A 10,733-nucleotide genomic window follows, 5' to 3' on the forward strand; every position below is an offset into this window, starting at 1 on the left:
GAGACCAGCCTCGCCAACATGGTGAAACCCCATCTCTACCAAAAATACAAAAATTAGCGGGGTGTGTTGGTACATGCCTTTAATCCCAGCTACTTGGGAGGCTGAGGCAGGAGAATAGCTTGAACCCGAGAGGCAGAGATTGCAGTGAGCCGAGATCGTGCCACTGCACTCCAGTCTGGGCAACAGAGTGAGACTGTCTAAAACCAAGCAAACAAACAAAACAACAGAGAAAAAATTTTAAAACCCCACACCCTTGGGCATTCGATTTTGAGACTAGCCTTAGAGTCTAGATTTCACCTCATTATGGTCCAAAATTAATTCAAAGGAACTCTTATCTTCAAAATGTAAATTCTTCATGACAGATTACATTTTATCTTTAAAAATAAATCTCCTAACCTTAACACTTTAATTATATTCTCTGAGCCTTATATTAGAGTAACTCAAGAGGCTTTTTTCCCTGCAAGGAAGAGTTTTGCAGCATTCTTAGGTGTGTACGGTGTATTCACCTCATTTTGCAGATACGGAAAATAGAAACCTAGGGGTCATTTAGTTTGTAATGGCAGCTTCGATCTGCACTGGTATCACTTTTTGTTTTGAGACAGACTCTGGCTCTGTCGCCCAGGCTGGAGTGCAATGGTATGATCTCGGCTTACTGCAAACTCCACCTTTCGGACTCAGGCAATTCTCCTGTTTCAGCCTCTAGAGTAGCTAGGATTCCAAAGTAGCTAGGACTACGGGCATGCACCATCATGCCCAGCTACTTTTTTGTATTTTAGTAGAGACAGGGTTTCACCATGTTGCCCAGGCTGGTCTCGAACTCCTGAGCTCAAGTAATCCTCCCATGTCGGCTTCCCAAAGTGCTGCGATTACAGGCGTGAGCCACCACCCCCAGTCAGCATTGGTATCACTTTGTAATGTTTTAGCGCTCTTAGGCCGTGACTACCATGTCTTTAATGCGTACGTCTTTTCACTTAGGCTAACTTCAACATCCAGCGAATATGTGGAAAAAATTCATTTTGGATACATATGTGGTTCTTTCATGACAAAGGCTTGAGTGTTTTGGACACGAGGTGATGAGGTGGGTTGGTGAAATTTGGGGTGGCTCTGCACTTGAAATCTTCTACCAGATGGGGCTGTAAATGTCACACTTTTAATAAAGAAGTGTGGATGTAAGTTCTGAAGCATAATGACCCAGCTTTGGTCCATTCCTCGGCATGATCCCCTTCATCTCACTGAGCATATCTGACTCAAAAGACGGATAGGCCCGGTGCGGTGGCTCACGCCTGTAATCCCAGCACTTTGGGAAGCCCAGGCAGGTGGACTGCTTGAGACCAGGAGTTCAAGATCAGCCTGGCCAACATGGTGAAACCCCATCTCTACCAAAAATATAAAAATTAGCCAGCCATCGTGGTGCGCCTGTAGTCCCAGCTACTCAGGAGGCTGAGGCAGAACAATCAGTTGAACCCAGTAGGCAGAGGTTGCAGTGAGCTGAGATGGTGCCATTACACTCCAGCCTGGGTGACACAGTGAGACTCTGTCTCAAAAAAAAAAAGAAAAAAAGAAACCAAAAACATGTGTCCCATCTCCAACACTAGCCTTGGGAAAATCAGGATCGACATTTCTTACACATAAAATTGGCAGTAATCATTGGTGACTCATACCTGTAATCCCTGACTTTGATAAGCCAAGGAGGGAGAATCACTTGAGGTCACGAGTTTGAGACCTGCTCATCATGGCGAAACTCCATCTCTACTAAAATTCAAAAATTAGCCAGGCATGGTGGTGCATGCCTGCAGCCTCAGCTACTTAGGAGTCTGAGGCAGGAGAATCGCTTGAACCCAGGAGGCGGAGGTTGCAGTGAGCTGAGATCGCACCACTGCACTTCAGCCTGGGCAACAGAGCAAGATACTGTCTTAAAAAAAAAAAAAAAGGCGATAATCAGGCTCTTTCCTTTTTAAGGGAAAACACATAATAAAATTATCTTACTGAGTTATGAGGATAAAATGAGATATAAGAAGCAAAGTAACTTTATAAACACAAATGATTCTTATTCTGTTATGCTCACTGGCGAACAGAACAGCATTAAAATTCACATTCAACAACCCTCGGAGTTTTGCCTGCATTGCCACACACTTTAAAATAAAATTGAGGCTGGGTGCTAGAAGCTCTCAAATGCATCACTTTACGTCCATATTTTCCCAACGTGTGAAACACGCCAGTGTGGTACCTATGAAATTTTAAGTGGCTTATGGATATGCAATAAATAACCCCATGTAGTAAGGGGTACTCTTTTAAATTCTCTTGCAATCTTTTTTATTTCATTAAGGAAGATATCTCCATTTACAGCTGGCATATCCTCAACACCTTTCCAACAGTTGCTAATTTCCCCTTTGTAACAGAAAGACAGTATTTAACACAATTTCGTAACTTTTTAATTTCAGTTTTTTTTTTTTTTTTAAATAATTACTCATCCATTTGTGGCAAGTGGCACTGGCTTCCCATTCACCAGAAGGATTTCGTTTCAAGGAAATTAATTTAATTTCAAAATGGGACAGGGCTATACAAAAAAAAAAAAACCTCTAGTAATCAAAAGTTCAAGCAGTATTGCCATTAGGCAAAAATCCCGAAGGTGGTACACAGTAATTTAACGTAGAGAAAACGACCTCATGACAAAATTTTTTTTTTTTTTTTTGCGGGGGTTGGGGAGACAAAGTCTCGCTCTGACACCCAGGCTGGAGTGCAGTGGTGCAATCTCGCCTCAACGCAACTTCTGCCTCCCGGGTTCAACTGATTCTCCTGTCTCAGCCTCCTGAGTAGCTGGGATTACAGGCACCTGCCATCACGCCCGGCAAATTTTTATTTTTAGTAGAGGCGGGGTTTCACCGTGTTAGCCAGGCTGGTCTCAAACTCCTGACCTCAGGTGATCCTCCAGCCTCGGCCTCCTAAAGTGCTGAGACTACAGGCCGGAGCCACTGCGCCCGGTTTCATGACAATTTTCTAAGGCAGCACAGATGAAACAAGGAAAGCAGGAACCATGGTCCTAAACCATGTCTCTCTACTCCAAATTCGATGATCCTTCTACTACACTGATGGCTCTCAAAGTTTACAGTGCATGCAAATCACCTAAAGGGCCTGTTCACAGACCACAGATACCGACCAAGTAGGTCGGGGTGGGGCCCGACAATCTGTATTTCTAGCAAGCTCCCAGAAGTAGCGGAGGCAGCTGGTCGTCGGGCTACACTTTGCCTGGCAAGGCCCTGGGCAAAGACCACAAAAAAAGAGACTCCCTGAGACGCTAAATTTTCAGTGTCGCCAACTGTCCTCGACTCGGAAAGCTGGCTGCACCTGCCGTGACATCACTGCACAGGTGTGCCATGCGTCACTCCCCAGGCATCACTGCCGAAACCACCCCCGTCCTCCCGTCACTCTCGCCACGAACTATAGGCCCCGCCCCGCCCGCCAGCGCCCCGTAAGCTGAAGTCACGCAGTCGCGCTCCGTCGCAGGCCTGTGACGTTACGAACGTCTCCGCCGTGACCTCTTCGACCCAAACCTCAAGCGAAAATTCCCTAGCTTGCTAGCCCAGCGCAGGGCTGTGACTGCGCGCATCCCTTTACCTGAGAGCGACCGCCGGGCGCCCGGGCGCAGCCGCCACAGGCAGGGAGCCGCCGCCGCCCCGGCGCAACTCATTGCCGGCACAAAAGAGCAACCACTTCGTTGAAAGGAGCGGGCCAATACTGCCTTTGGCTCGGACTGATGACGCACAGCAGACGTAAGGCAGGCTCAGCTTGCCCGCGCACCGGTGGGAACGCCCCCTAGCCCCGCGCTAGGGGTTGGATTGGGTAGATACGACAAACAAAAAGATTATATTGGATGGGGTCACTATCAATCACTCGCAAGACCAAGGAAGCCAAGGCGCCTTGGGTTGCCAGGGAGATGAAAATGCTAAATTGCTGTTTCAAAGATCAGGATAGGGTTAGTGATTTCTCACCCAAGTTCCTGGGAAAGAGGATCATGAGGGAATTACTTATTAACAAGGCACGGTATTTCCTGCTTTACCTACGTGGAAGGAGGTTTTTTTTTTTTTTAGTTTGCATCCTATATCCACTTTAAAATAGTAAGCCTGGGCAACATAGCGAGACCCCGCCTCTACAAATAATTTTAAAAATTAGCTGGGCGTGGTGGAGCACACCTATAGTCCCAGCTATTCGCGGGGCTGAGGCGGGGGAATAGCTCGAGCCCGGGAGCTCGAGGCTGCAGTCAGCCGTGATCCTGCCACTGCACTCCAGCCTGGGCCCTGTCTCAAAATATATATATATATGTAAAATATATATATAATATAAATTATGTAAATTACATGCACCACATGGTTAATGTGTTATATAATGTTGTCTCTATTGGTGGGCTGAAAGCCAACTTTAAACTTCTCCCCAGTCCTTTTCTCTGTTTTCAGATTTTCTACAGAGAACATGTTTTATCTCTGGGATCTACCTTACTGTATTGTGTGCATGTGTGCATGTATATTTGTGCAAATTGGAATTTTTTGGGAAGGGAGGGGAAATTTAGCAACATACTTTAAAAAGATCATATAATACAGCAGTCTTAGGAATCTACTCAACAGAAATAATTTTTACATGAGTAATGTACATGAGGGCAAAAATCAAAGATGTATGTCTGCAAGGATATACAACGTTTAATATTGGCACCATCAGGGGGCTGGAACTGGGAGAAGGGGGCTTTCACTTTCTACTTTACACCTTTGGATTATTTATATATTTTATCCAAGTTTACTATAAAATATTTTAAGATGCAATACAATTGTAAAATTATTGAATTCAAGTTTTTAAGTTGTTTTTATATCACTCTAGTGTTCACATTGACACACCAAAATAATTTAAAATTATGATTAACCCAAATACTACTTAGTGAGGATGTTGTAGCACTCTCATGTAAAACTACTGGGATTCTGAATCTGGCTCTCAAAAGCCTTAAAATGTTCAAAACCTTTGCTGTAATCCCTCTTCTAGGTCTCTGTTTCCTTTTTTGTTTTATTTTTTGTTTTTGTTCTTTTTAGACAGAGTTTCACTCTGTCACACAGGCTGGAGTGCAATGGGGAGATCTTGGCTCACTGGAACCTCTTCCTCCCGGGTTCAAGCAATTCTCCTACCTCAGCCTCCCAAGTAGATGGGATTACAGGTACACACACCACCATGCCCAACTGAGACTGGGTTTCGCTGTATTGGCCAGGCTGATCTCAAATTCCTGACCTCAAATGATCCTCCCACCTTGTCCTCTCAAAGTGCTGGGATTATAGGCGTGAGCCACCGCGCCTGGCCTAGGTCTGTTTCTAAGGAGAAAAAATGTTGACAAAGATTTATAGATGTGCCCGTTATTTATTACTGGGAAAATTTGGAAACAAAATGTTAAGCAACAATAGAATATCAAAACATTATGTCCGAGTGCAGTGGCTCACGCCTGTAATCCCAACACTTTGAGAGACTGAGGCGAGAGGATCACTTGAGCCCAGGAGTTTAAGACCAACCTGGGCAACATGGTGAGATCCTATCTCTACAGAAAACTTTAAAAATTAGTCAGGCATGGTGGTGTGTGCCTGTGATCCCACCTACTTGTGAGGCTAAAAGGATCACTTGAGCCCAGGAGGCTGAGGCTGCACTGAACCATGATCACACCACTGCATTCCAGCCTGGGCGATAGAGTGAGACTCTGGCTCAAAAAAAAAAAGAAAAAAAGAAAAAGATCTAACTGTATGATATTATGTAGCCCATTGAAATGTTTGTAAAAGCTTTTAATAACAGGAGAAAACACTATCTTTAGATTCTTCAAGAAAACACATATGGCCGGGCGCGGTGGCTCACGCCTGTAATGTCAGCACTTTGGGAGGCTGAGGCGGGCAGATTACGAGGTCAGGAGATCGAGACCACGGTGAAACCCCGTCTCTACTAAAAACACAAAAAATTTGCTGGGCGCAGTGGTGGGTGCCTGTAGTCCCAGCTTCTCGGGAGGCTGAGGCAGCAGAATGGCATGAACTCGGGAGGTGGAGGTTGCAGTGAGCCGAGATCGCACCTCTACACTCTAGCCTGGGCCACAGAGCGAGACTCCGTCTCAAATAAAAAAAGAAAAAGAAAAAAGAAAACACATATTAAGTGAAAAAGAAATGAGAATACCAAAGTTCTTTCCTTCTTTCTCCGTCCTACTTCCCTCCCTCTGTACTTTCTATCTTAAAAGGAAATTTGCCAAGATTAACAGGGGTGCCCATAAATGGTGCTTTTTAACTTTTTGTCTCTGTTGCTTTTGCTGTTCTCTGTATTTGCTATAAAAAACAAGTATTTTTATAATGGCAAAACAAAATTTAAAAAACAAAAATGCATACTATTCCCTAATTCCATCCGCCTACCCACCAGATTATCCATTAAAAATAAAAAAAAACAGTTTCCGCCAGGCACAGTGGCTCACGCCTGTAATCCCAGACTTTGGGAGGCCAAAGTGGAAGGATCACTTGAGGTCAGCCGTTCCAGACTAGCCCAGCCAACAGGGCAAAACCCCATCTCTACTAAAAGTACAAAAATTAGCTGGGCATGGTGGCGCACACCTGTAGTCCCAGATAGTTGGGAAGCTGAGGCAGGAGAATCACTTGAACCCAGGTTGCAGTGAGCCAAGATCACACCACTGCACTCCAGCCTGGGCAATAGAGTGAGACTCCATCTCAAAAACAAAACGAAACAAAACATGCACACGGCCGGGCACAGTGGCTCACACCTGTAATCCCAGCACTTTGGGAGGCCGATACAGGCGGACCACCTGAGGTCGGGAGTTTGAGACCAGCCTGACCAACATGGAGAAACCCCGTCTCTACTAAAAATACAAAATTAGCCGGGTGTAGTGGTGCATGCCTATAATCCCAGCTACTCAGGAGCCTGAGGCAGGAGAATTGCTTGAACCTGGGAGGCATAGGTTGCACTGAGCCGATATTGCACCATTGCACTCCAGCCTGGGCAACAAGAGCAAGACTTCGTCTCAAAAAAAAAAAAAAAAAAAAAAACCACACACACACACACAAAACCCAGTTTCCAAAATTTCAGGAAGACTGATTTGAGTAATAATACTATTCTGGTCTCCTGTTTAGCCAGTTTTGCATGAATTAAACTCTTTCTCTGTTGCAATTCATCTGTCTTGATGAATGGACTGTATCCAGGCAGCAAGCAAAATGAACCAGTTGGGCAATTACACACATATACCCTCCTTGGCTTCAACAGAGCCAAGGAGCTTTAAAAGCACTCATCTGAGGACTACATTCAACACTTCTTTCTTCTCTCTCATTTTAGGAAAAGGCAAAGAGCAACTTTACAAACTGTTACAGTTTTCCATCATCACTTGACTGCTGACAAGAAGCCTCTTTGAATTCCAATATACACGATCACATTTTAAAACCTTCAAGACACCATTTAATCAGGAGTTGTAAGGCACGTTTGTTAGAGAGAGCTGCACTTTAAAAATTATACAGACATCACCTGAAGTTATTAAAGTTATCAAAACATATAAAAACCTTCAAGTAAGAGGTATGCGTATTAGCAGCATTTAACTAAAATTATATCAATTAGCATATTTCAATATCACTTTTATAATAGGGAAAAAAAGGTGTACATTTTTGTTCATCACACACACACACATACAAATAGAAAACTTGAATATCATCAAGCCTGGTCACAGTGAAAATGTTATATATATTAATATAAAGGCACTGGGCAGAAATGTTTACAATTACAATTTGTTTTTTTTCTTTTCACCTATCTTTTTTTTTTTAAGATAGGGTCTCCCTCTGTCACCCAGGCTGGAGTGCAGTGGCACGATCTCGCTCACTGCAGCCTCCACCTCCCAGGTTCAAGTGATTCTCATGCCTCAGCCTCCCAAGTAGCCAGGATTACAGGCACACGCCACCACGCCTGGCTAATTTTTGTACTTTTAGTAGAGACGGGGTCTTGCCACGTTGACCAGGCTGGTCTCAAACTTCTGACTTCAAGTGATCTGTCTGCCTTGGCCTCCCAAAGTGCTGGGATTACAGGCATGAGTCACTGTGCCCCGCAGAATGTATGTTTTTAAGTGAGACTGGAGTGAATCTTTGATTACTCAAAATTCCATGACACCAGTTATTAGATTTAGACAAGATCGGGTGTGTTCAGGGTGGTATGGCCGTAGTTATTAGATTTAGAAACCCATAAACCTTAACAAGTCAGGAAAAGACAGAAAGCTCATTGGTCTCCCAGTTACAAAAATATCCCACTTTCAATAATACCTTTGTGGAAAAGCAAGAAAATGGCTGTAGGAAAGGGACGAGAAGACATCATTGCTCCTCTGAGTAAGGAGTCAGTCATGTTTGAGTAGTGGAGTGGAGATGGTGGGGAGAATTATTGTTAACAGCACAGCTTTCTAAAACCTGCACCCAACTTTAAATTCCAGGCTACTCCCCAGGAAACGTGTGGAGCCAGTGAAAGGAAGAAAAACAATGGAAGGAAGGCTTGAAAAGTTCATTACAAAACTACAGTGCTTTGAAAAATATTTCAAAGATATTAAAATGAAAACTGATTACATGAAACAATAACTTAAACTTCTGTTTTTCTGTTAAAAGGTTCACACCTATCCATTTTGGGTAAGCTTACAATGAGGTATTTATTGCATATGGTTTTTGCCATAACGGAAATCTTAAGAGATATTCTACATTTGTTTTTTTTTTTAGACAGAGTTTTGCTCTTGTTGCCCAGGCTGGAGTGCAACAGTGCGATCTCGGCTCACTGCAAACTCTGCCTCCTGGGTTCAAGCAATTCTCCTGCCTCAGCCTCCCGACTAGCTGACATTATAGGCATGTGCCACCATGCCCGGCTAATTTTGTATTTTAGTGGAGATGGGATTTCTCCATGTTGGTCAGACTGGTCTTGAACTCCCCACCTCAGGTGATCTGCCCGCCTCGGCCTCCCAAAGTGCTGGGATAACAGGCGTGAGCCACTGCGCGCAGCCACATGTTTTGTGAAATAAAGGCACGTGCATTAAAAATTGTAAGCACGGGAAAACAAACAACCCTTAAAAATGTGGATATGTGTGTTTACGAAACCAGCTTCCAGTCTGTTTGTTATATATTCATGGGCTGGTCTGATTGACAGGCTGAGCTTCAGTCCACATCCCAAAACACTTGTTCACATAAACTCATGGCTCAAATACTACACTACCGTCCCTGCTCTTTCACTCTTGTAAAAGCTCAAACGGCTTGTTGGTTTTTGGTCGAGTCGTCACAGAGTGGCCGGTCCGCAGGCAAAGGCTTGGGTTTCCCCTGCTTTTCTAAGTCACTAAAGCCCTGATTAAGGGATGGGTTAGGTAAACACAGCTGCACGTATGGAAAAGCCTAAACTCCAGAAAAATATATTTTTAAATGTCCACTCAAAACCCAGGTAGACTCTGTAGGCTCAGCAGAATCACTAGGTCAGCTTAGAAGCAACAGGCAGCGCCATCTTCACGCTCAGTCTAGTTAGTTCCTCGTGTCCCTTTGGGCTTCTGTTAGTTTCTGGATTAGGTAGCGCTTGTCACGACTTTCCTAAAAAATAATAGGTTCACATGTGCATTTAATATATTTGGAAACAAATACCATCATTACCTACCCCACTGGCTGAGGATTCTAACCACTGGACTATCGTAATGACCTCTCATCTGGTCTGTCATTGTGTCCGCTCCACAGCCCCTTGTCCACAAAGCAGCTGATCCTTTTTTTAAAAAATGCACAGTACAGCCGGGTGTGGTGGCTCACGCCTGTAATCCCAGCACTATGGGAGGCTGAGGCAGATGGATCACCTGAGGTCGGAAGTTTCAGACCAGCCTGACCAATGTGGTGAGAGCCCATCTCTACTAAAAATACAAAAATTAGGCCAGGCGAGGTGGCTCACGCCTGTAATCACAGCACTTTGAGAGGCCAAGGCAGGTGGAGCACCTGAGGTCAGAAGTTTGAGACCAGCCTGACCAACGTGGTGAAATCCCATCTCTACTAAAAATACAAAAATTAGGCTGGGCAAGGTGGCTCACGCCTGTAATCCCAGTACTTTGGGAGGTTGAGGCAGTTGGATCAGCTGAGGTCAGGAGTTCGAGACCAACCTGGCCAACATGGTGAAACCCCGAAACCCCGTCTCTACTAAAAATACAAAACATTAGCCGGGCATGGTGGCAGGTGCCTATAATCCCAGCTACTTGGGAGGCTGAGGCAGGAGAATTGCTTGAACCCAGGAGGTGGAGGTTGCAGTGAGCAGAGATCACGCCACTGCCCTCCAACCTGGGCAATAAAAGCGGAATTCTGTCTCAAAAAAGAAAAAAAATTAGCCAGGCAAGGTGGCGCACACCTAGCTAGTAATCCCAGCTACTCGGGAAGCTGAAGCAGGAGACTTGCGTGAACCCGGGAGGTAGAGGTTGCAGTGAACTGAGATCACACCACTGCACTCCAGCCTGGGCGACAGAGTGAGAGCCTGTCTCAAAGGAAAAAAAAAGACTGGCCATCACGGTGAAACCCCTTCTCTACTGAAAATACAGAAGTTAGCTGGTTGTGATGGTGGGCGCCTATAATCCCAGCTACTTGGGAGGCTGAGGCAGGAGAATCGATTGAATCCGGGAGGTGGAGGTTGCAGTGAGCAGAGACTGCAGCACTGCACTCCAGACTGGGCGACAGAGCAAGACTCTGTCTCAA

The 10,733-nt window shown here is 44.9% G+C and overlaps 2 protein-coding genes and 1 long non-coding RNA gene across 3 annotated transcripts in view; 1 reads left to right on the plus strand and 2 right to left on the minus strand.

The window, feature by feature from the left end:
- Nucleotides 1-3,750, minus strand: part of COQ7 (coenzyme Q7 homolog, ubiquinone (yeast)) — a 24,895-nt gene extending 21,145 nt beyond the window's left edge. Inside the window, exon 1 of the mRNA XM_011976101.1 lies at nt 3,616-3,750. Coding sequence (XP_011831491.1) covers nt 3,616-3,688 — 73 coding nt within the window. The 5' untranslated portion in view covers nt 3,689-3,750. The remainder of the gene's footprint in view (nt 1-3,615) is intronic.
- Nucleotides 3,751-3,867: 117 nt separating this feature from the next.
- LOC105536663 lies at nt 3,868-8,612 on the plus strand. Its single transcript, XR_001005621.1, has 3 exons — nt 3,868-4,036; nt 7,342-7,575; nt 8,474-8,612. It is a non-coding gene; the product is annotated as an uncharacterized LOC105536663 (long non-coding RNA).
- A 793-nt stretch (nt 8,613-9,405) lies between these two features.
- The window catches only part of TMC7 (transmembrane channel-like 7), a 90,292-nt gene continuing 88,964 nt past the window's right edge, over nt 9,406-10,733 (minus strand). Inside the window, exon 14 of the mRNA XM_011976102.1 lies at nt 9,406-9,599. Coding sequence (XP_011831492.1) covers nt 9,534-9,599 — 66 coding nt within the window. The 3' untranslated portion in view covers nt 9,406-9,533. The remainder of the gene's footprint in view (nt 9,600-10,733) is intronic.

This window comes from Mandrillus leucophaeus, unplaced genomic scaffold (genome assembly GCF_000951045.1).
Source record: "Mandrillus leucophaeus isolate KB7577 unplaced genomic scaffold, Mleu.le_1.0 Scaffold162, whole genome shotgun sequence".
Taxonomy (NCBI): Eukaryota; Metazoa; Chordata; class Mammalia; order Primates; family Cercopithecidae; genus Mandrillus; species Mandrillus leucophaeus.